We start from the raw sequence: 26074 nt of genomic DNA on the forward strand, positions 1-26074 counted from the left end.
TCCGGTAAATTTTCAGATAGCAATGTTGAGATTTCAGAAAGTCTGCAAAAATAATGAACTTCAACTCCTGCAGAACAAGACTACGAGCACCCTCAAGGCAGCCTGTCTATGCTCCACCCCCAAATTAACTTACTGCCACCCATTCTGTCAGATTCTTTAGAGAAATAAAAGGAAAGTGCACTTAATCGTTAGAAATCTTGAGCTATAACAATGAACACAGGAATTATAAGTTTTTGAAAACACATTATTTTATGTTCCAAAAGCTTATTTTTGGATACAAATCATAGCATAGCAGCTCAAACAAGGACTGAGTCTCTTCATAGTTGTTAGAGAAGGATGTGAAACACCACAACTCAGGCTATTTGGGTATTAAATATTTTAATATGAAAAAGTCATTTTGTAATTTAAGTTGGCCAACTGGAACTGCACCAAACCAAGCCTTTACTAGATGAGTAAATGTTCCCTGGCTAAATTCAAGTTTCTATCTGCTTTTACCATTCCAGCTTTGTGGGCCAACAGATTTTATTACTCACTTGACCACATGCAAATTCTTAGGTATAAGAGTTCTGTATGGTTTGACTTGACTATTTTATGTTAGCAACAAAGGACCCATTTCTTATACTTCTTAGATCATATATTTTGTATGTGAGCAGAAATATATAAACCAAAATATAAAATGAGCATTTAAATTGAATGTTCCTATTACTGAAGAACTTCTGAGACTGCTGACTGTGAAGATTTGATCATCCAGATACATCATGGTTCTCAGGATATAAAGCGTGATTATGCATTGTGTAGTGAAATACGGCATGGCAAGATTTGTTGAAGGTACCAGAGATAAACAGGGGGTTTTCATCTATTAAAAGTCTGTCACTGTAATCTAGGAGTTGGTGGTCATGAAGGAAATGGAGGTAGTTTCTGTGTTGGAATAGAAGTGTCCACTTGCATACTCCCATACTGAGAAAGATTGAGAATTATTGAGCTGGCCGTGAGTATTATGTATCTGGTCTATATACAGCAAACCTTCTCAACCTGGCAAGGCAGACACTCAGGCCCTACAGCCTGTCCCCTGACAAATGCCTTCTGCTATCTTAAACTGAGTGGAGGGGGACAGACAATTAGCCCTACTAAAATGCCACAAAAAGTCACTGTTCTTACATAGAAAGAACATAAATGTTTTCTCCCATTGTATATTCTAGACAGGTGACATTGTCTGCCTACATCCTAGCCCCCTCTAAGTTGCTGTTTTTGCTTTTCTGTCTTATCTAACTATTATCTCTACCATTCTGCTGTATTTTTCTTGTCTTTATTCACATTAGCTCATAGTTATTGAATAGATGCTATATATTTTGAATTTCACAAGGTTGACTATTAAAGTGTTTGCATCTCTTTAAATATCTGAAATCTATTCTGAGACACAGAACTTATGGATCCTCTCTGGATATACTTTTCGTATTTGTTAAGTTCAAAACAACCAGGAATCTGGAGGAAGTTTAGCCCCAGGATGAGGCAACAGCCTCCTAGGGAGTTTACTTACTGCCCTGTATGTACATCAAGAAACCTTTGCACTGTGTTTATGTGAGAGTAAGCCAGTCTCAGTAGCCGTTTTGCCTACTCCCTTCATTCTCCCCAGCCTCAAGCTGCCTTCTCACATGCATCTGCTGCTCAGTGCTCAACTAACTAAGCGTGCAGCCCAGTCTTTTTGACTTCCTTAGCATTTTCTCTCTGTAGATCTGTCCTCTTTGGTACCCCTCAGAAGTTATGTCTACATTAGCAATTTTAAACTCTGAACTCTCTGCTCAGGGAGGCTACCTCGTTCCCTATACCACTTCTCAGAAACTCCTTCTGGATAGTAAAGTAGGACCAGTGTAGAATTCACTTATTTCAGGAATCACGTTCCCAGGCTCCTAGCATAAATCCCTGTAGAGCACTGTCTAATAGTCATGTCCTGTGTCCTGACAGTGAGTAAACCTGATCCTGTCCCTCTATCTTGATTTACAATGGAGAAATCCTTGACATGAATTTTGAATTATAAATAGTAAATTAGAGCATACTTAAAACCAAAGAAGATGTTGTAAAGCCCATATTTTCAAGAAAATTGAAGAAAACACAAATATAATAAGACAAGGACAAAAATAAAAGTAGTTGCCTACAAGTGGTACGTGCAGTTGCGCAGATGAGCCATCACTGGTTGGGGTTAGGAGCAGTTCAAAGCCACAGGAGGAAACAACCATGGAATCGAAGACAGAACAAAGCAACACAAAGTGGAACCTGGGGAAGACTCAAACGAGCTAACTCATAACCAGAAGAAAGAGTTTGACTTACCTATGAAGAAATAGTGATGGAACCTGTCTCTAATGTGACAAACACTCTAAACTTGGACATTTTAGAAGTTCAGCAAACCCCAAATAAAAGAAACATGGAGAACATGAGTGAAATACTTAGCATATAAATCGCTGTGGTTCTAGTATGAGTGAAGGAAGTGACTAGTTTAAAAATCCTTTGAGTCAAGGGCAAAAAGAAAAAAATTAATTTAGTACAGCAGAGAATTTTGACATTCATAGTGGGTGTAATCATATTTCCCCAGAACATGCCCTATACTAAATATAGATTAAAGTGCACTGCAACACAGATGGAACTGACACTTGTTTCCTATTGACACCAAACACAACAAGAACAACAAAACAACTCAGACAGACATAAAGACAAATGATCATTTGTGCTGGTCATTTGGTAGGAAGGGGCAGGGGTGAGGTGTGGAGTCCAGTAAGTTAGATTCATTTTTTTCTCTCCCAATACAGCCAGGAGAAGGGGCTTTTGGTTATTTGGGTTTTCCTCTCTTCATTTGTTGACTTTGAGCAGTACAGTTCACACTCCAGTGGCATCAGTGGCTCAGTGGCTGCAGGTGCCCAATGTAGTGCCTGGTGCATGGTCTGTGTTCCCGTCCTTCCTCTCCCCTCCCCCTGCACTGTCATTTGCTGGCATGACTGTTGGTTGACATCCCTTAGTATATGGCTGTCTTTTTATAGATGGAGAACTAAGCCTCAGAGAACTTACCCTGGGAGAGAATATTCTGTTACCAGATTCTGTTGTGTATTTTCAATAATGTCATTGAAAACAAGTCCCCTGTGCCCCACGAGCGAGATGGGATCTGACATTTGCTGATGATTTTGCTTCAGAATGCAATAATGCAGATCTTATTATTGAACCTTTAAATCACATATTTAAATATGTGAAATGAGAGAAATACTATCTGTAGCTCTTTGATGGTTGGATAAATGAGACAAAATGAAAACAAGTTGCTTAACTTTCAAGCCACTGGCTAACTCAGAGTTCCAAGTCAGAGATGAAAGTACTGGGCTTGGTGTGGAGGGGCATGGGTCTTAAAATAGACATTCCATAAATATATGTAGCAAAGATTGTAACAAGACATCACTTTAAGCATGAAAAATAAATTGCATATAGCATAGCATGTAAAACATAATTATAATGTATGCTTACTCTTCACAAAAATTAATTTTAAACATGAATAGAGACCAGAATATAAACCATAAGAGCACCCACACCCAGAAAGCCACATAGAAGCCTGTGGTGTGGCATGGGACTCTGAGGGCAGGGGCCCTGGAGAGCAGAAGATGGCTTTCCATATTTCCATTCTAAAGTACTTGGAATTGTTTGATTTAAAATATATATTAAAAAATTAGCTGCAGGGACTATTTATAGTCACAGGAACTTTTCAGAGAGACTAACACAAAAGCACTACAGAGCTACTGAAATTTTAAATAATTCTTTGTAAATGCCCTAGGTTAATTTAGATCCCTGAAAACACATTAGGAAATTAAGCTGTAATGTGAGCTAATTCAGATTTTAATTTGGCAAAAAGAATGATCCAACTACACAGTTAATGTAAATAGAAGCATAACACAGGGAAATTAATGAGGTTCCTTCCGATGAATCTTCAAGGAGGTAGATAATTAGCTTCTTTTGTTATTACTGTTGGAGAACGTGGCATTGTCTCGGAGGTGTAAAATGACTGTAGCTTACTAAGTGATAATGTGCTTCATTTGTCTTTCTTTAAATAATTATTTATGTTAAACTCTTGTAGGATGAAACAACAGCCCAGCCACTGAATCTCTCATCCCGGCCTAAGACAGCAGAGCCTGTGAAGTCCCCAACATCTCCCACCCAGAGCCTCTTCCCAGCCAGCAAAACCAGCCCTGTCAACCTGCCAAACAAGGGCAGCATCCCCAGCCCCATCGGGGGGAGCCTGGGGAGAGGATCCTCTTTAGGTAAATGGAGAGAGAGCAGTCCTCCGCTCCTGCCTACTAGCCCTGTCCTGAGTTCCTGGGGAAGGACAGCGATGCTCTTCTCCCTGAAGCAGACCCAACTTGGTTCTTGGGCAACTAGAACTTTTAGAAATTGTCCTGCTAGCATCTGCTTTTGTTTTGTTTTGTTTTGTTTTGTTTTGTTTTGTTTTGTTTTGTTTTGTTTTGTTTTGCTTTGTTTTGTTTTGCTTTGTTTTGTTTTGCTTTGTTTTGTTTTGTTTTGTTCTGTTTTGTCCTGTTTTGGATGATAGTGGATTCTGGCCATCAGACACTTAGTGGGGAATCTGAGTTTTGTCAGTTTTGCCCTGAAGTAATTTCGTAAGGGCATCAAGAATTGGCTTCATACAGGAAGCCATGCCACAATGTGCTTATTCCTCCTTGCCCTCTGAAGTGCCTTTTCAAGGACTTGAAGGTATTTTCATGCCCCTGTTGGGAAAGTGTGGAACAAAAGCATGGGCTTTACAAGGATACATCTGAACAAAAGTTAGTGACTGGAGTGATTTTGTATTTCCTAAACCCTGAAAGGTCAATGGTATTGTGTAGCTTGTGGGCTACTGTAAGGCCTGCAGAGAACAGTCCACCTGATGGGGTCTTGCAGTCTTCATTTTGAAAGACAATGATAGGTGGGTCCCAGCAGGCTCCTGTGCTTAGGTAGAATGAAACAAAGACAGGAAGGCACTTGTCAGCAGGAACAAAGCAAAGTATTAAAGGGATTGTTACTAGACTCTTCTCATCTCTTGGTTTCCAAATAAAGACTGGGGATAGGGAGCATTCAAAGGGGTTGGGAATTAGACTGCCAATTTCTTTACCATGTCCTCTTCCTTGTGTTATTGAATCAAGGAGCCCTATTGCCTATCATAATTAGAAACAGTAATGTGTGGCTAGAGCCACCATAGTTTATATGTAGTCTTTCCCCTTTGTTTAATTTCCCTTTGCAAGTTACATAGTGTAGTTCTTACAGGTAGAATGACTCAGCCCTGTGCTGTGGACCAGCAGAACCAGGACTTATAGCCAGGTCACTCACTCAGAACTCTGCTCTCAGGAAGCTGACAGTTAGAGGTGCACTCAACTGGGCTGCGTGTGAGTGGGTCTCCCCACAGTAAGATGTAGTGCTGCCACTGACACTTGGGGCATTAGGATGTGGACAACAGCCTATTCTGATTTCCAGAGTTAGGTTCCTCTCCTAGGAGCCACAGCATCCCACACTCTGTCAGGGCCACTCAGGGAGAGGACAGTGATACACATCCAGAGCATTAACATGAACTATTTCTTTTGGCTGGCGTTTTTAGAGTTGGGAGATAAGAAAAGAGAACCAACATAAGGAAAACAGTGGCCTGCGCCTTGAAGTGGCTTTGTGCAGTCTACTCTTACATCCTGTTTGGAAAGGATGCAACCTGGGCTGTGCATCCAAAGGAACAGAGACAGAGCTGGTACATCCCAGGCCCAGCTCCTGTCCACAGCTTGTTCGGTCCAAAGCCAGACGGGCAGGGGTAAAAGCATCAGCTGTTGGACAGCAATCTTATGAGAATAATATTCCACAAAAGTGGTCTTTTATTTTAATCAGCAAATTTCCAAACAAAAGAAAATGTTTTTTTAATACTTTCTAATAAAGTAACTGATTTTTACAAACATTTTCATAGACATTTTTCAGAATTTTTTGCAACATTTCTATGTATGTGTGCATATATACATTTATATGAATATACTCACACACACACATACACACACACACACATTGTACATAGAAGGCATGTGGTATGAGCTTGATTGTAGTCTGGTTTCCCTATTCCTCTCTCTGTGAGGTGTATATGCATACATGCTTCTTACACACGTGTGATGAAATACAAAGGACCTCACACAAGTACACACAAGTGGATGATGATAAACGCACAACAGCAGCTGAAATCTATCAATAATTGCCCTCCTTTGTCTCAGAATGAAAAAAACTGATCCAAAATATTCATTTGAGCTGAGAAAAATGCAAGGCATAGAGGAAAATTAGTTTCCATTTCATTTCCCTCCCTGGGTTACACGGAATATAATGAAGGGAAATGTTTATTCTTACTTGATTTTAGGATTTGTGCTCCTGTGAAAGCCATCCCCACACATACTGCTTCCCTGTCAGGAGCGGGGGTGGGGAGAGCAATGGGTGTCCAAGGTGGGGGTGGGGCAGGGTTGTCATCCTTTTGGTAAATAAGGGAGGCAGCATGATAAGAAGAATGCTTCATTAACCAGCCAGCTCTTGGAGAATGGAGAGTGTGATGTGCTCCTTCCCACCCCCTCGCTCCTGCAGCGGACACAGGACACACATATAGATGTCACCATAGTGCACATGTACCCTCTTAGGTCTCATCCTGTTGAGCTTCAAACTGCCCTCCTACACATAGCACACCAAATAAACAGGATCCGGACAGAAATCTCAGCTTCCTCTCTGCCCTATCCCCATCTTGTGCCTCCCCCACAGATCAACAAAGACTGCACATAAATTACAGACACAAGAAAGCAGTTACCCTCCCAATAGATCTAGGACTGGAATGTAGGAGCGTTAATACTGTAGGCACAAGCAGGGCAAATACTCTGCCCTGTATAGACAAGATTAGAACCTAGGACCAGTCATCTGCACAGCCTGGAGTACTAGGGTGTCCTTCACGTGCTAACTGCACCCTAAAACTATATGCTTTGTTAACTTGGCTTTCTGTTCTCTAACCAGTGTTGTAGTTTTGTTAATAACAGATGTGCCCCTTCCTTGTTCAGAAAATACCGTGTTGCCCTGGGGAGCGGATCATAGCCAGCACTTGAGGGACTATGTCCCCACACACCTCTAATGATGCACCCTGTGTATGCAGATATACTATCCAGTCTCAACTCTCCTGCCCTGTTTGGGGACCAGGACACAGTGATGAAAGCTATCCAGGAGGCTCGGAAGATGCGAGAACAGATCCAGCGGGAGCAGCAACAACAGCCGCACGGAGTTGATGGGAAGCTGTCCTCCATGAACAGCATGGGGCTGAGCAACTGCAGGAATGAGAAGGTAATCCTGCACCCCTCTCTGCCCACCGCATGGCGGGCCCACCAGCTCACACACACCTCTTTTTCCTCAGGCCTGCAGGTCCTACTTGCTACAAAAGAACTGGGCTCCCAGCTTGTACCTTTTTGTCCTGTGTCACATGCTCTCATTCCTGCTGGTTGGCACTTGGATTGCCTCCCTGATATCCAACCTACTTGCCTGTTGCTGTCTCTCTGTCCCATTCTGAAATACTTAGGAACTTTCTAGTAAAGACTGTAAACTATGCAATTAGAATGAAAACAGAGTGTAAAAATGTTTAAAAGAATACAAACCTAAGCTCACAATGACAGTTAAGTGAATTGTTGCTCACCATTAAATTTAATGCTATGCTTTCCATCGAAAAGTAAAAACCCAAACAAGCAAGCTTCAGACTGTATTTGCTTTTTTATCATTTTTTGATCCAGCTAATCACTTATGTCGTACATGTTCTGAGATAGACTCACATAGCAGAAGGGAGCCCTGAGCAAAGGCCTGGGCTAAACAGAGCACAGGCTAACAGGGGAAGAGGCCCTGAAGAGGTAGCATACAAGGCAGAGTCAGTACATGTCTAGGAGCCAAGAGGAAACTAGAAGGGAAGAAGCCAGTGGCATTAAGGACTGTCTGGGCCTACGACTCAGGATAGAGACCTGGAGGAAACCGTGGTACAGCCACAGGAGCAGGATGGAAGGCACTCCAGACAGGCAGAGCTATGGGTGTGCAGACCAGTGTGGCCAGACTGTCATAGGAGAAGGAGCAGCAGAAGACAGGAAGTGACAGGCATAGCCTGGGAAAAGTATGTTAGACCTGGAGGGTTCTGGGAAGCCTCTTTAGTTCATCCACACTGGATCTGTCTGGGGTGTGAATGAGATCTGATTGATGTACAAGAGACCATTTGGCCTCCTGAAGAAGCATGGAAATGGGGTGACTGGGAGGAATGTGCCTGACAAGACAAATCTTTCCTTTTATACACACAAAATACTTGCTGGGCACTAAATTATGATGAAATGTTTGTTTATTTATTTACTTTTAAATGTGGGACTACTATAGACAGACAGATGAATTCTGTGACAGACCATAGTAATAGTAGTTAAGTAAATGTTAAGACACTTACATGTGTTTATTCAGTAAACCGGAACTGCAGGCTGCTGAGCCCAGGCCAGGAGTCTCCCCCTTTGTTTCAATCCTCACTAACTGTGCTGAGGACACAGTGGCAGAGTTTGCACAATAGTAGCAAAGTCTGTAGTTTCCCTAGTTCCCTGCAGGGCTTTTCTCTTTGCTCTGGAAGAAGTTGGAGTGTGTGGTGCTATTTGTACTCCCATGTGTGGGTGTGTGGTGTGACCATCTGGACACAGGTGGGACTCTTTCCTACGTAAGGGTACATGGGCTGGTGCAGAGAGCAGGGACTTGAGCTACATGGCTCTGGAGGCCGGTCCCTCCCCAGCTGTGGTAGAAGCTGTGCTCTCGGCAGCTTTCCTGCCATGTCCTCCCTTCTCTTCCTGCCTTCTAATTGGTGCAGGAATCCTGGCTTCTGTCTGCTCTACCTCGATTTCCTCCTGTTTTTTCTATTTGCCTTCTGTCTTCTTTGTCTACTTTCTAACCCATTTTGACCTTACTCCACCTTGATAACGTCTATAAAAGTTCTACTTCAAAATAAGGTCACATTCACAGCTGCATAAGGTTGAGACTCTCCTAGGAAAACAATGTGACTCTTTACAAGGGGCGCAAATGTATAACTCATTCCCAATCTCTTGACCTTATTGCTGTACTCTTGGGCCACATCAGTAAACATCTGGGGTTCAGGGTAAGATGGGGCTGAGAGGCCTGGTAATATGATGGGACACTCCAAGCCTCATGTGGACTAGATTAACCTCAGAGAGAGCTGGCCTCCCAAAGCCTAGTAAAGATGAAATGTTCCCCTGAGTTCTCATTGTAACTGTGGCTGCCATTATAGGACCTGGCACACCATACATAAACTCAGGCAACACACCTACCTGTAGAACCATAAATTAAAAAAGGAGTGCCTTGCATCGTATGTAGTTACTTACTACGATCAGTTGGCACTGAAGGTCAAATATGGACACTATGCACTTCAAATTCCAAAGCTTAATTTTTATTTTCCATCGGCTTTTCTTAATTCATTTGGGAGGAAGAAACCTGAAGTTAAAAATGAAAAAGAAAACTATATTTTTCCTTGGAGGGTATGAGAGGAAAATCAGAAGTGAGGCTGACTTTGAACACACTGATAAACTACAATGTAAAATATAACATGCTGAAGAGAACCAAGTCCCTCAAGGTAAGCAGCAGTGTGGTTTTCACAGAACCAGGGAGCTCTGATTTTCCAGCTGGAGGGTCTCATTGTGTCAGTAGATAACTTCACTGGAGTTGAATTTGGGACCCTGAACGCCCATACTCTTTAGGGATGCCATATATGTTTAGTAGCTCTTACAGGATCTCAGCCCTCCTGACGGCTGGCTTTGGGTAGTTTGTGTGACCTTGTTGGCTTCTGGAGGGAATTTCTGTGCTTGCTAGACCCTTTGCTATTAGAGGGATGCATCAAGGGGCCCATCCAGAGCCCCGAAGGCAGCTTTGGCTCTCTTATGACTTAGAGCTCCATCTTAATTTTGGGACATTTGTACCATAGGGGTACCTCTATTCCTTTTTACCTTCTCTTCTAAATAAAAAGGAAAAGTATATAATATGCAGTAAGACTAGGAAGTGGATTGTGACAAGTCCAGTTTACTATCTGGTTTCAAAATTGCCACCTCTGAATTGCTGGCCCAGTTTGCATTAAATATAAAGACCTTTAAACTAGACTTAGGAATTTGTTCTTTGGGCCCTACATCACAGTTTTCGGTAAGTTTTACAGCATTACTGTCACAAGACTTATCATTGACTAAGCATACTTCTCTCTCGTTCTTGAGCATTCTTTACAAAATAATGTAGCACACACCTGGGCTCCCTGGGAAGTATGCCATTAGCTGGATGTTAGTGGCAGGTGTGTATATGTATGTGTCGGGGGTTACTCTCCAAAACTACTGTCTGTAGGAGGGACAGGGACAAGGCAGGACTGGGTGAGAAATGGCTGGCACTGTGCCTCCATCAACAACTCCTCCATCAGCTCCAGGACCCCACAGTTATTGAGAATTGTTCCAAATTTAGAGAGGAGAATGAGTTTTGTATATTAGTGCCAGTCAGTCCTTGCAAGAAAGCTGCCCTGAAATGAGGATTGGACCGGAGGTGACTGTCTTTAGCTGAAATGAGGCCAAATAGGATAGATGGTACCTTCCGGAGCTGAAGGGGATGGGGATCACAGGCCAGTGTGTACCATGGTCTGTCACATTTATTACACTCAGTGTCATTAAACAGATACTGCATGTATAACAGGGTGGACTAACATTTATGGCCCAGGAACAGCAAAGCTGTGTTTCCATAGCACACACAGGCTCACGTGTGTGTCCTTGTGAATATATATTTATCCATGATCTGTTTCACTTTATTGAGCAAATCTCTGTTTTGCCAAAACATCACTGATTTGATCGGTCAGAACGGCCCCAGTGGAGTGTCTCTGGAGCTGTTGCAGGGTGTTCAGGGTCTGCTAAATACATAGATTGTGGGGACAATAGACTGTAACGGCACCCCAGGAGCTCTTCTGCACCATCATCTCTAAGAGCCTCTGTGCGCTCACCACACACACACACACACACACACACACACACACACACACACACACACACACACACACACACACCGTGAGCATCCTGCCAGCAGAAGGCGGAGTCTCTGTCCTAAGTTAGTTTTTCCCACTAAGAACGCCAGCCGGCCCCATCTGTGCTGGAGCACCAGTGCGATTAGATCATATTATGATGGATTCCTTACCATACTTTATTGTTCTGATAATTCTAAGCATTTTCGTCGTGAAAATCCACTGCAGAATTTCAACCGCTCTGCTTATAAATGTCCTAGAGCTAAGCTCGGGGCATCTGGCTAAGAGAGAGGTATGGCAGGGTGGCCTTCTTCATGAATGGTCTGTTGTATGTTTGAGTAGGAATGTGGACTCAGTGATTGGCTGGAGAATGTTCTTGTATAGGCGTCATGTCAGGTCACAGTGCTCAGAAATGGGCAGGCTGCACAGGCATACACAGGTGGCCTGAACTACCCCTCCCTCTGGGAACTGCTTGAGAAGGATTTTGGCCCTCAGCAGATGTCAAAATGAGCTATGGTGACTCAAAGACCACACTTTACCTACATCTGAAGTACATGGGCTCTGACTGCAAGTACAGAGTAGACGATGGAGTTTTGTGGTAGAGAAGTTGCTTTGCCCGTTCATGGTCCTGGATTTGCTGAAATCTGATAAAACCAAACTATTCAACCACCACCACCAACCCCCTTGCATGAAGGAATGGAAAGGAACAATACATTTATCTGGTAGTGGCTACTGGTTACAGAGAAGAAATAGCCCCAGAGAAAGGAAGGTGCTCCCTGACAAGTCCAGGCTTAGAGCAAACATGGACTTAAGTCTTGGTGCTTCTCATCAGGAGTTACTATTTCCACAGAGAATTGTATCTGATTCAGTTAACAACTTTCTATGACAGTGTTAAGCCTGGGACATACAAAAGAGCTTGTATACTGACAGTTGCAAACCTTTGATGGAATAAGGAAAAGCTAGACACAGAGAAGCATGAGCCTCCTGTTTTGTCTCCACAGTGCCTTGTCCCTGCCAAGCCGTTTTTTGGTCCTGGATCCCTAAACAGAAGGTTGAGTGATGCAGATATAAATCTGTATCTGTATCTGTATCTGTATCTGTATCTGTATCTGTATCTGTATCTGTATCTGTATCTGTATCTGTATCTGTATCTGTATCTGTATCTGTATACAGATATAAATCTGTATCTCTCCTACACACACACACACACACACACACACACACACACACACAGAGAGAGAGAGAGAGAGAGAGAGAGAGAGAGAGAGAGAGAGAGAGAGAGAGAGAGAGAGAAGAGGCTATGTGAGGCCACTCAGTCAATGAGAGACAGGACAGCCTGGTCTCCATGTTGATTCATTATGGGTCTCTGTTCTCCCTGTCATGTTTTCTGACACTCTGATCTAAGTAAATCACTTTACCTTTCAGACTTCCAATGGTCAGAGCTATGACATGAAAGTGAGGTTCTTCTCCTTAAAAGATTGTCTGGGAGTAGTGGAAGATGCTAAAATGGTATCCGCTTCTTTCTCACTTTCAAACTGTAGTGTGTCAACTCTGTGCTAATTTTGTTCTCTCTCTGATGCACTCCAGTGATGCAGGGTGGAACTACCGTGCCTTAGGGGCCAAGGTGTCTACAAATAGTGTGATGGCTTGGAAGACCCTACCAGGCATCACAAATTCACCTGTTCATTTTGCTCTTTTATTCAAAGGCACTTAAAAAAGTTATAAAATTGTATTTATTATTTTTATGGGATCTGTATGCATGATTGTGGGAGCATACATGTCATGTGTGGCAATCAGAGGACAACTCTTTTAAGTTAGTTCTCTCCTACCTTAATGTGGGTTATGAAGACTGAGCTCAGATCTCCAGGTTTGCTACTAAGTGGATTTATGTGCCAAGCCTTCCTGCTGACCCTTGGAGAGGTTTCATATACTAGTTACCTACTAGAACCTGGGTAGAGCCAACAAGATAATAATATTCAAATATGACCTGTCGTTGGCTGGGGAGTTTTGTTTTCTTCTAATTAAATAGATTTAATAATGCTTTCTTTTAATAGCCCTTTAGCCTGGTATTTGAGATTGCTCATGCTCAAATGTTTCTTTTTCCCAGGCAAATAAACTAGTACTGTGTATGGCAAGCTCCTCACTAAGGCACACTGTAAATGGTTGCTGGTTTCTTTAAAGCCACTGTTGCATTTTCCCTAGCCTAGAGCCTTGTTCCTTGCCTGACTTTGCACAGCTCAGCCCATCAGCACCACAGTGTATAAAGCCTCCCCTGTAATGGGGGAAGGGAAACAGGAAGCAGACTCGGTGGCTCGTGGTCAGTTGCCACGGCTTCTTGTTATTTCTACAGCTGATTCAGATATTACTGTTGCATGACAAGGTAAGCATAATCAAAAGATCAATGCCGCCATACAGCAGTAACTGAAATGGGGCCGAGAGCAAATTACTTAGCAAACTGTGGACTGACTGAACGCCTTATACAGACCAGTGGGGTCTTACTGTTTTCAAACCAAGTGTATGCAGAACCAATTGATTGGGATATCGTCTTTGCAATTTGACTGGCATGATCAGTTGCAGTGTTTCCTCTGTTTCCTTTGCTCCCAAAATCCTATGGAGGAATTTAGACCACAGTGGAGATTTCATAGGAAGAGGCAGAGTCTGTGATCATCTTGTTTGCAAAGAAGAACAGCAGTCAGTTCAAAAGACAGTGTGCGATACTTTTAACACGATAAACAATATTTAAAAAGTGCTTTATGCTCCCCAAATACTACCCATTACGTACAGTGTCTCTCTTGATTGTCGAGCATAGGGGCTCTGCTGTCCCTGTCTCTTAGGTTGGGAAGCAAAGGCTAGTTAAGACCAGTTTACCCAGCATGTCTTCTCTCCATCATCTTGTTTGTTTCCCACACCTCCAAAAGATGGAAAGGGCAGTTTTACTTAGAAATTAAACCAAGGTGTATATTGAAGCTCCATTTTAATGAACATGCTACTATCAGGAGCATGCTATATAAACACATGTGTTCCTGCATGCTTTTTGAGAAAACATCTATAGTTATACTTGAAGAATGTACACAAATCAGAAGCTCTATTCAATTAGAAGAGAGCTTGAGGGTTTATTAATGTTGCATTTTGCATTTGAACCAGTAGCACTGGACAGCTCTGTGTGCTGTGTGTAGACTCTGGCTGAATGCAGCCATTACCTTCTTTCTTCCCTGTTGTCAGGGCTATTTCATTGGTTGCCTAGCTACTGGTTTAAGGCTTAATTCATTAAAAAAAAAACTTACTTGGTTGTGTTTCTTACTTCCTCTGCACTCTCACTGGAAAGAATGGTGAGGACTCGTACAGGCTTTCAGGGCTTAACGATGCTTTTTAAGGACAGAGGTGAAGGTTTGGAACAGATAGGAAGCTTCAGTTTTGTTTCCACGTATTTAGGTCAAAATGCAGAACCCAGTTATCACTGCTTCTAGTAAATGTGCTAAGACTCAACCGAGTCAGGTAGTGGTTTTGTGACCAGCTTCTGGAGGAGCTATTATCTGGACGATGTATAGAACATACTTGTCAATTAAGTCCCTCACTAGGGCAGGCACTTTCTAAGCCTTTATCTTTCCAGGTCTAATCTTTCTACTTCCCGGTGTCCTCAACTCTTGAGATCTCAAGACCCTTCTACATTCCTGAAAATATTCAAAGACTTCAGAGACTTGACACCGTGGGTGATAATAACCAACATCTATCATATTAGACATTAAAAATGAAACATTACAATACTTATTTAAAACAATAACAAGATAATTAGATATCAATGTTAGCAACATTTTCAACACTAGCCATGCTCTGTAAAGCAAAAGTATCATGCAGACAACTTTGTTTTTAATGTTTACAGACTCCTTTAGTGCCTGACTCATTTCGGAAAGTCAGGCTCTCTTTTCTTCTTTGTCACTAAAGTTTTATCCTAGACATATAACATTTTGAGCATAATTGTATGTATTATACAGAAAAAATGAAATGAACAAATAACATCTCGGTATGATTGTGGAAAGAATTCTGGCATACTGGATCCTCTAAAAGGGCCCACGAGGTTAAAGAACAGGGATTGTGAGCTATTCTAGATTGTACTGTAATCTATCTGCATCACCTTCATTTTAAAACCCTTCTACTCAAATGCCTTAACTATGTAGCAGTAAGTAGAGTTTTGAGGCTTAATTCTCTTGGAGTTAAGAGGGGAAAGCTTAACAGAACTGTGTGCCTTGCCTTAATGCAGACAAAAGTCATTATGAATGATTTGCAGTGCCACATAATATGAAGCAGGTAAATAAGATCTACAGGGAAAAGAGTGGGAATAAAAACAACTAGGAAGAAACCCAGGTACACAGGTGAAGGTGAGACAAAGTCCTGTGACAGTGCAGGAAAATAAGCACACAAGCAGTTTTGGTGTTGGCTGTTTGTTTAATTGCTAATGGGGTCTGTGGTGTTTTGAATAGATCTGGCCCTCCATAAATTCATGCTTTTGAATGCTTGGACATAGGGAGTGGCACAATTAGGTATGGCTTCTACACATCAGTTAGTATAGGCTCTCATCTTGTGCATGGGTAAAGGGAAGCAGAAAGGACTGGAGCTATTGCCTACTCCAAAATGAAAGGCATTGAGAAAGGGTACAAGACCCAACTCCCCAACATTTTGGCCAGTGTGCATTCCAGAACTCAGAACAGCATCCATTTCCTAAGGTGACAATCAATCAATGATAGTGACTCTCAAGTTTACATAGTATGACTTCAGTCTAGTCTTTCTCTGTTACATGTTATAATTCTTGTACTAGTGACCCATGCACATATGATATATGGTACACATACATGTATAGTATATGAAATATATATGTTGTGTAATACTTTATTAGAGTTAAAGTCAAAGCACACATATTTTCTAGGCATGTTTAGTATACAGCAAGCACTTAGTAGCATATGAAATGATTTAAGTTGATGCCAATAACAGAATTTTTTTTACATCCATTTTATTTTTTCCATTTTTTCTTTATTAATTTGAGTATTTCTTATTTACATTTCGAATGGTATTCCCTTTCCCGGTTTCCGGGCCAACATCCCCCTAACCCCTTCCCCTCCCCTTCTCTATCGGTGTTCCCCTCCCCATACCCCCCCATTACCGCCCTCCCCCCAACAATCACATTCACTGGGGGTTCAGTCTTGGCAGGACCAAGGGCTTCCCCTTCCACTGGTGTTCTTACTAGGCTATTCATTGCTACCTATGCAATTGGAGCCCTGGGTCAGTCCATGTACAGTCTTTGGGTAGTGGCTTAGTCCCTGGAAGCCCTGGTTGGTTGGCATTGTTGTTCATATGGGGTCTCGAGCCCCTTCTAGCTTTCCAGTCCTTTCTCTGATTCCTTCAACAGGGGGTCCCACTCTCAGTTCAGTGGTTTGCTGCTGGCATTTGCCTATGTATTTGCCATATTCTGGCTGTGTCTCTCAGGAGAGATCTACATCTGGTTCCTGTCAGCCTGCACTTCTTTGCTTCATCCATCTTGTCTAACTGGGTGGCTGTATATGTATGGGCCACATGTGGGGCAGGCTCTGAATGGGTGTTCCTTCTGTCTCTGTTTTAATCTTTGCCTCCCTATTCCCTGCCAAGGGTATGCTTGTTCCCCTTTTAAAGAAGGAGTGAAGCATTCGCATTTTGATCATCCGTCTTAAGTTTCATGTGTTCTGTGCATCTAGGGCAATTCAAGCATTTGGGCTAATGGCCACTTATCAATGAGTGCATACCATGTGTGTTTTTCTGTGATTGGGTTACCTCACTCAGGATGATATTTTCCAGTTCCCTCCATTTGCCTATGAATTTCATAAAGTCATTGTTTTTGATAGCTGAGTAATATTCCATTGTTACATCCATTTTATATGAATCCATTTTGGTTCTTACTAGCTCAAATTCGTTAAAGATTTACAAAAGCCTTTCTAGCAGGAGTGAGACAAGTAACATTAGTCCTCTTTCTTTAGCTGAGGAGACTCCCTAGCAGCTGCAGTTTTGAGAATATGAGGATGTCTGTGTTCTGTCTTCAAAGCATTTTTTCTTGTTTATCAACTACAGCTGGCCCACACAGCCCTCCTTACACATAACTGTCTATCACTGCACTTTGCAGGTAAAGATGACGTCCCAAGAGCTGAGATCATTAGCTGATCTGCATACAGGGATCTAGGAGAGTAAAGCTCTCCACACTCATGGTTTCATAGCTAAAGTCCTTTCCATTGTAGCTGGCAGACTTCATCATCTGTCACAGTGTCGGTCTCTGCCATGTATCCTAGTGAACCCTAAAATCAGTCTCTTGCCCCCCAACCCCCACCCCACGTATGTGTGTTTTCTGGTCAAAACTCTCTCGAAGGTGATGACCGCTGCTATGTTTGACAGTTTTCATTTTTGGTGGGGGTCTCAGTTGTGCGTCTGTAGAGTGTATGTAAGAATTCTACAATGACGTGAACTTCTTCCTTCCCGGCTCCTCTGTCAGCTTTGTCTTGAATCTGCTTGTCCCCAGTGTACCTCCAGGAACACTCTGATAGAGGTTCACTTTTAGCTAAGATCCAGTTTGTAATCTTGACATTTGCAACTAAGATTAGAATTTCCCAAAGTACTGTCTTCCTGCTATGGAGAGAAACGCTTGCTTTTATTTTTGGTACAACCCTGATTTGCCCTTTATGTCTTTTTATAAATGAAGTCAACAGCACTGGCTTTGAAGAAACACAAAGAGTATCTTATGTACGCACTACCCACCAGCCCCTGCTCACATATCTTCTTGGCTGCCAGTCTCAGTAACTCCTACCAAAGTTCATTTGAATTTATTTTATTTTGGAAAATTAACATAGTTTTTATGAAAAAGGCAAACCTTAACTTTGGAATTCTATTCTATATGTTGATAGTAAGCTATCAACATTATAATCAATCTCGGTTTTTCTACCTTTAGAATAGAAACAAATTTAAAGAGACAATTCTATGAACTCATGGTTTGAAAAGTTACATTGGCCTATCAAGAGCTTCCTAGGGTTAGGGATTGAAGCTCGGTGGTAGACTCGCATGGCATGCATGGGACCCTGAATTTGATCCCTACCACAAACAAGGGGGAAGGGCCTTTTGTCCTTTTACAAGTATGAAGTCCCATACAAATTGGTAAGGCCCCTGCAGATGAGTTTAGGAGCAGATTTAGCCCTCTGTATTCTAGACCACAGCTGCCATAACATAATATCCCTAGGTCTAGGCTAACATCAGCAGTTGAAGAAGGAACAAAACATCTTTAAGTAAGTCCCAGTGAGGTCAGAGTCTCTGTTCTGGTCTAATGAATGAATGCTCCATTCACTTTAACCATGTGGCCTTCACCTTGGCCTGTTACTTTCGAGTGCCTTTGTTTACTCACTGGGAAGGCAGAAATGATAAATACACAGGCTGTGGGCAAGAGTAGTGAAGGACAGTCTGTGTGGGGAAAGGAGGGTGTGTGAATCTGACTGCCTCATGGTTTCCAGCACTCACATTGCACAGAGGTGGGCAGGAAGTGCTTCTCATCTCATGGGCAGGCATCCTAGAAAGACTGCAGAGAAATATCCAGATGGGGCCCAGCTCCCAAGTGTAGATATGCCAGCACATGGGCATTTGTCTTTTCATGGGGCAATACTGAGGACCAGGCTCCAAGATAGTAGGGTATGAGGTTCCAGTGACAGTCTTAAATACCTGGGAGAGAGTAAGTAATTGGCCATGATTGAGCACAGGAGAAAGGGGTAAAGGAGACAGAGTGGGGGATGGGGAGAAGGGAGGGTAACTGACTGAGGTAAAAAGTATTTCCCCAGATAAACTTTCAGACAGTGAACTTGTTACATAGCAACTAATGAGTTATTCCTTCCCAGGAAGACAAAGGTAGGCATATGTGGCTATAAACAGAAATGAAAAGCTGAAGTACTTAGTATGGTTTGTGGGCATTTATGACTAATAAATTGTCTGGGACGGGAGTCTCATTCTCCTGTCAGGAAAATCCCGGCAAAGCTCTTCTTTTCTGCTTTCCTCTCTCAAGAGAGAAACTGAGAACCTACCCATTCCCCTGTGGTCTGTGTCTTCCTAGCCCCACTGTGGCTTACTCTTTTGGTATTTCAAAGGAAGAACCCTTGTCCTCATCCTCTCTATGCCCTTCCCTGACACTGAATCTAAAATCTGTGTTCGTTAGCTGTGTGCTTATGAGGAGAAATGGGACTATGAGTGCACCGTCCCCCCACCCCACTGAAACTGTATTATGACTGCATGTGTTCCTCTGCCCCACTGAAGCTATATTTTCCTTTCAGCGTCTCCACATGTCTGTGTGTCTGTGTTGCTCTCCAGGGAATACTGACCTTGTAGAAGTTTACTTACCTCTTGCTGGGCTTCAGGGGGCTTTGCAGTCAGGATCCCTACTTGCTCTGCCTCACTGCTGGCTGTGGTGGGTGAGGTGTTGCCTGTGCCCTGCTCTGTCTCTGTCTCCTCATGTGTATGAGGGTGTGTTCTTTCTCTGATCTGCTCCCTATGCACTCTGCTGCCATTCTCCTCATCCTGGCTTCTCCCCATCTCCCCACCTCTCCTTCCTTACTCCCACCACAATCTTAAGCTGCAGTTAGGGTGCAGTGTCTGACTACTGGTGATTTTTCTCCAGGAAGATTGTTCTGGTGAGGGGTTACCATACAAAATGAACATGTTTCCTTATACAGTCTGTATCTTTTGTAGCCACACAGATATGGGAGCTCTAGCTTGTGCATCCTGTGAAAGATACCCCCAAACCGAAAAGGAATTACTTCATGAGGATGAGGTAGCACATTATGGGTGTGGGGGGTGTACAGACTTGCACAGAATCTAAGGTTTGTTTCCTTTATTTAAATGTTAAGGGCAAGAGGTCTTGGCCTTGAGAAGCTTCAGGAATTCGCATTGTTGAAGTGAGTGCTGAGTTGTAGAGCTTTAGAAGCTGACATGAACGACTATCTTCTTGATGGCTTGATCTATGTCTACAAATAAGTGAACTCTTGGAAATGAAGCCATGCAGAATGGCAAAAGGGGTCGAGGCTAGGTGCTAAGGCATGAGGCCTGTTCTCTCGGGGACTCAGGCAAGGCTCCAGATACTGAACCTCCCTCAGGGAGTTCTGAAGCACCAGTAGATTATGGCCTCCAATAAGATTGTAGGCATAGGACTTGATGGTGTGTTTGATGTCACCATGGCTTCGGTGTCTATGAAGCAGGTTTGGGAAGTAAGGCAGTGGCTTCTACTTAGAAGGGAACTGTGGCCATACTCTGGGCTTCCTGCCTGCAGGCTCCTTGGAATGGAATGAACTTGGCAGCCTTAAGCTGATGCATAAATAAGTAGTGTGTCCTCTCTGGTTTTCCATAAATAAAGTAATTTTTTGTTTATGATCCTTGTGGGTGGTGGTGGCAAGGAGAGGCTGTGGAGAGGAAATGCTGTCCATTTCAAGTAAATCAGGTCTGCTGTGCCCAAGAGCTCTGGTGTCCAGATGACCCCCACCCCCGTCCCAGCAGTAAGTGAGACCTAGAAGATGTTAGTTAAGTAAGAGCACAGACATCTTGACTGGTCTTCAGGGGAAGGCTAAGATTTTAAACCAGACAGCTGCTAAATAGACACATTCGTTTTCAGGATTGTTTCTTTGGGTCTCAGCCTTCTAATAGTCTGTCCTCAGTTCCTAGCACCCACAGGAGAACAAGCTCACAAGTCCTGTTTGAATGACAGGTCTTAACCTGCTTGGTTGTGTCTTAATTAATCAACTTACTACTTGCTACTCTATCACCTCATTTATTAAAACTGACTGTTCTAATCAATACAAATTTAAATAGGAGCTTATTTACTTGGTTAAAAAACAAATTTAGTCTTATTTTGCTTTTCTTTGGATTACATGTGACAGGAGAGTTTTATAAGAATTAAATCTTAATAGGCGTGTTGCATACCTTTAATCCTAGCACCTAGGAGGCAGAGGCAGGAGAATCACTTCAAGTTCAAGGTCACTCTGATCTACACAGCAAGTTTCAGGCCAGCAGGGCTACATAGTGAGACTTGTCTCAAAAACAAAAATCAAACACAAAATAGAAGGAAATTCTATTCTTAAAGCTTAAATAGTTTGTGTAATCATTATTCTCATAGTCTTCTTAGCTCATCAATTAGTCTGAAATTACAATTAAAAATTCTCAAACATTTAGAACCTCTGCTAATTATGGTACTCAGATCGGAAGTTGGAATTGTTGTTGTTTCCTTGAGATCATGTAGATCCATTTTAAGAACATTTCCTTAGCTAGTGTTGGGGTTGAGTGAATGATTTCTTTGCCCCTGCTGGTTTTCTAGGTCTCTCATGGACTAGGCAGAGTGGGGAGGGCATGTGTGCTTGGTTAAGAGGTTCTCAGGCTCTTGGAAGAGCTGCTCTCATTTCGTTTAGAAAACAGTTTACATGGACCATGGATGAAGCACCTTTTCTCCCCATTCCTCCAGTCTCTACTTTTTAAAGTTGGAAGTAATACATTTAAAATTTTTTAATTAATTACTTATTTAATTAATTATTCATTTACTTTATATCTCCATCAAAACTGCCCCTCCCTCCTCCCCTGTCAGTTCATCACTCTCACTCTCCTCCTCCTTCCCTTTCTCCTGAGAAAAGGAAGCCTCCTGTGTTTTTTAACCTACCTCGGCTTCTCAAGTTGTAGCAGGTCTAGGCACTCCTTCTCCTATTGAGCCTAGACTTGCAGCCAAGTTAGGAAAAAGAGATCCAAAGGCAGGCAATAGAATCAGAGACAGGCCCTGCTTCTAGTGTTAGGGATCCCACATGAAGACTAAGCTGCACATGCTATATATGTGTAAAGTGCCTAGGTCTGTCTCGTGCATGCTCTCTGGTTAGAGGTTCATTGCCTGTGATCCCTTATGGGCTCATGCAAATTGATTCTGTAGGTTTTTCTTATGGTATCCTTGATCTCTCTGGCTTCTTCAATCCCTCACTCTTCCACAGATTCTTTGAGCTCTGCCTAGTGTTTGGCTGTGGTCTCTGCATCTGTTTCTATCAGCTGCTGGATGAAGCCTCTCAGATGACAGTTTTGCTAGGCTCCTGACTTCAAGTAAAGCAGAGCATCATTAATAATTTCAGGAGTAGGTTCCCTTTCATGGCATGGGTCTCAAGCTGGAGCAGTCATTGATTGATCAATCCTTCAATTTCTGCTTTAACTTTATCCTTGCACACCTTGTAGGCAAGAAAAAATGTGGGTCTAAGGTTTTGTGGCTGGGTGATGTCCTCATCTCTCCATTGGAAGTCTTGCCTGGTTACAGGAGGTGGTTGTTACAGATTCCATAGTGGTAGGGACCACTAGGAGTCTTAGCTAGGGTCCCCTTCATAGGTTCCTAGGAGATACCATTGTCCTAGGTTTCTAAATCATCCCAGAGATCCCCCCACCAATTCTAGTTCTCTCTCCCATATCTCTATTCTCTATCATCCCCACACTTGGTCCCTCTGTTCTCACTACCTTTTGTCCCACTCAGTTCCGTCCCTCCACCCACCCCTGATGTTTATTTTATTTCCCTTTCTCAGTGAGATTCGATCATCCTGCCTTGAGCCTTCCTTATCAATTAGCTTCTTTGGTCTGTGCATGGTAGCATGGTTATCCTATACTTTATGGCTAATGTCCACTTATAAATGACTGCACACCATGTTTGTCTTTCTGGGTCTGTATTACCTTCTTCAGTTAAAGGACATCGAGATTGTTTCCCATTTCTGGCTGATACAGATAAAGCTGCTATACAGTTGAACAAGTGTCCTTGTGGGATGATGGAGCATCTTTTCCGTATATGTCCAGGAGTGCTATAGCTAGATCTCGAGGTAGAATTTTCTGAGAAACTGCCAAATTGATTTTCACAGTGGTTGTACAAGTTTGCACTCTCACCAGTGACGGAGGAGTGTTCCTCTTGCTCCACACCTTTGCTAGCATGAGCTGTCACTTGAGTTTTTGATTTTAGCCATCTCAGAATCTCAGAATGATGGGTGTAAGGTGGAATCTTAAAGTCAATTTGATTCGCATTTCCCTGATGATTAAGGATGTTGAACATTTCTTTTAAGTATAAAGCACCCTTTCTATCTTTGCAGAAAAAGTTGTCCAAATACATAGAAACACTTGTTTTTTGAAGGAATCAAAATCCCACATTTTAAAGCACGTTACTGCTTAGAGTCTGACCCTGAATGATCAGCTGGAACTCAAATTTATGAGCCAAATTAAATTCCATTCCCATGCTGCTACTATCTTGGTGTTTAAATTGTTGAAACATAATTCTGAAGACTGACTTCCAACTTACTAAGAAACAGAGTTGGTGCAGTCCCAGACTTCACTGTCTCAGCTACGATGTAAAGCATTTTACTCTCTCATTTCTGAATGTGGAGATGACAACCTCCCCCCAATATAATAAAAATAAATAAAACACTCCGAGCTGGCTACACTTTGAATTGAAAATATTTCAAGTTGTGTCAATCAGAATCAGTTGCCAAGACCAGGGGGTCTTTATTTTTATCTACTTTGTCGTTTATTCACACAGGGGATGGAACAGCAATTACTAGCATACCCCTCTCTGTCTGGGGGTTCTCTGGTGACAAACTGCAGGTATGTAAGAGCCTCCAGCTCATTCACATCACACGTGTAATGGGCACTGGCTGGGGTATTGGCTTCTTCGGTTTGGTGGAGTTGCCTCACACACAGTGACCAGCACATTTTTTGAGACTGCAATAGTCAGAGGAATGCAGCAGCACTGGGGAGCAAGAGGAAGTGGCCTGGCATCCCCACATGCCCATCGCTGTTCCACATCACCTCTGGACCAGGCTGGGCTTCCTCAGTGTCTAACAAATGGCTAGAAATCTAGTACATTACAGAAGCAGGAGCAAGGATAATGTCGATTCCTAGGATTCACGTTCAGTAAGAAGAGGAAAATTTTGACTTCAGGGAGAACAAACTGCCCCAAGCTTTGTGGATCTGTACATATGCTTATGTAATTTTCAAAGACGATGCACAGCCTTTTACAAATGTGCCGAGCCGCATTTAATCTCAAGCAGGCATTGGATACCACAGAGGGGGAAAAAAGGAAGAAAGAAAAGTCAGGCATGGGAAATTAAAAGAAAAAAGTTCAAAAATATGCAAAACACAAGTTGCTAATAAAATATTGTCTGCTACACTAATTAACATGTTATTTACGAAGTTTATTCTTAGCATGCTAACGAGAAGATGACAATCCCATAGCAGTTTCCTCTCTGATTATTTAGGACTGTAGCAACAGTTCTATCCTGGAAGTCTGTTACAAAGCCATCAGCTTTCTACAGTCCTGTGCAGCATTTCTGCAGAACGCTTACACAGGAATTCAGTCAGAAGCCCAGATGTTTGAAAAGGAGACAGCAGACACACTGTAGCTGTGTTTTAAAGACAGCTCCTTTGCTTATGTCCTCTTCCCTCATCACAGCTCCCTCCCGACTAAACCGAGCTGTGCTATTTAACTTGTACGTGTCCCCATGCACATCCTCATACCCTTTGTTGTTATTGCTGATGGGAGACATCCAACAAGGAATTCCTATGGACTGAGCTGAGCCATTCCTCCTGCCTTCCAGTCACCTCCTGATGAGGAATTGACAGGATGTACTGCCTCACACCAAGTAACCTGTTAGCCTGTGTAAGCCCCCTCCCCATGTCTCCTGGACTCTTCTCCACTCATTTCTGCGTTTCTCTGTGGCCCTTCTAAGGCAACTTCTTGTCAAGTGTTGATTAAATAAAACAAAATATATAGGCCATCAGTAAAAACTGATAATCCCCTTGGTTTCAAAGAAGGGTTGTTCAATGCCTAAGAATTGAAAGAAGTGGGGAAAAAAACCCTAATTTTATCTGCACTAGATTGACATTAAGAAATTTAAAGTCTTTGTTAATGTATACATTTCTGTCTTTGTGCAGTTTTTTAATGTAATAATAGTGCCCATACTTGAATCTCATGAATGCCCCCCCTTTGAAATAATTACGTGTAAAGGCTGTGTATGACAGTATCAGGGACAACTTGCTTAATTTAATTTTATATTTTAGGCTTACTTTTATTTTTTAGAGGAGTATTGTGACCCCATTTGGGAATTTTTAATTTGTATCTTATTTAGTCTGCAGTGTGACACCAGTTAATTGTGTGCTACTTTGTAGTAACTACATGTTAACTCTGTTGGAAGTAATGGTAATTATACTGTAATTGATACCAGTTCTCCCACAGCCTTGGAAAGCCATACAATTAACACATATCGCCACAGTTGGATACTTTCTTTTGTCCTTTGTGACATGCCATCTTGGAGTACTATTTTCAACAAGGTCCCTAAATATTTTCTTTTTCTTTTAAATGCCTATTAACATTACTACCAAGTAAGAATAGTTCCTAAGTTTTATTTTTACTCAAAGCTCCTTTTTCAATCAGATGTAATCCAAAGTTATTTGTGATTTTTATTACAAATTCATTTGTGGTGTCCCTTGGCTCCATGGTGCTCCTTTCCTCCTAGGAGAAGGCTGTAGTAAAATACACAGGATCTTTCTTCTGTCCTGTTAAACTCGGCCTTCAGGCGGGATGGGTGCACAGTATCCAGTGTCCTGCTGCCCCCACAGTGGACACCAGCCTGGAGACAGAGACACATTTAAAGCCAATTAGATGAAAATAACTTGCCTCTGACTTTCATTGCCTCCTTCCCTTGCCTTCCCCTGTCCCCTTCCATTGCCTGCATTGGCCAAAGAGTTTTTGGGACCAAATGACCACAGCTCGCTAGGCTTGTCTGACAAAGGGATTAATTTTGAGTGCATCGTTTGAGAACATGGATAATTGCTAAGAACTTTGATGACACAGTGACATGATTTTGCGGTGTGTGCTGGAGATCTAGGAGAGGTAGAGGTGATTTATTATTGGGTCAGAAAGTTTCAGAGCTAGAAGAAAGCACAGAGACAAGCTAGCTCCTTGAT

The 26074-nt window shown here is 42.4% G+C and overlaps 1 protein-coding gene across 3 annotated transcripts in view; it reads left to right on the forward strand.

Annotated features, from left to right (window-relative positions):
- The window catches only part of Sox6 (SRY-box transcription factor 6), a 540795-nt gene that overhangs the window by 463508 nt on the left and 51213 nt on the right, over nucleotides 1-26074 (forward strand). For all 3 annotated transcript variants that reach the window (XM_032892841.1, XM_032892839.1, XM_032892840.1), the window contains 2 exons: nucleotides 4106-4289; nucleotides 7172-7356. In XM_032892841.1, coding sequence (XP_032748732.1) covers nucleotides 4106-4289; nucleotides 7172-7356 — 369 coding nt within the window. The remainder of the gene's footprint in view (nucleotides 1-4105; nucleotides 4290-7171; nucleotides 7357-26074) is intronic.

Source organism: Rattus rattus, chromosome 2, assembly GCF_011064425.1.
Source record: "Rattus rattus isolate New Zealand chromosome 2, Rrattus_CSIRO_v1, whole genome shotgun sequence".
Classification (NCBI taxonomy): Eukaryota; Metazoa; Chordata; class Mammalia; order Rodentia; family Muridae; genus Rattus; species Rattus rattus.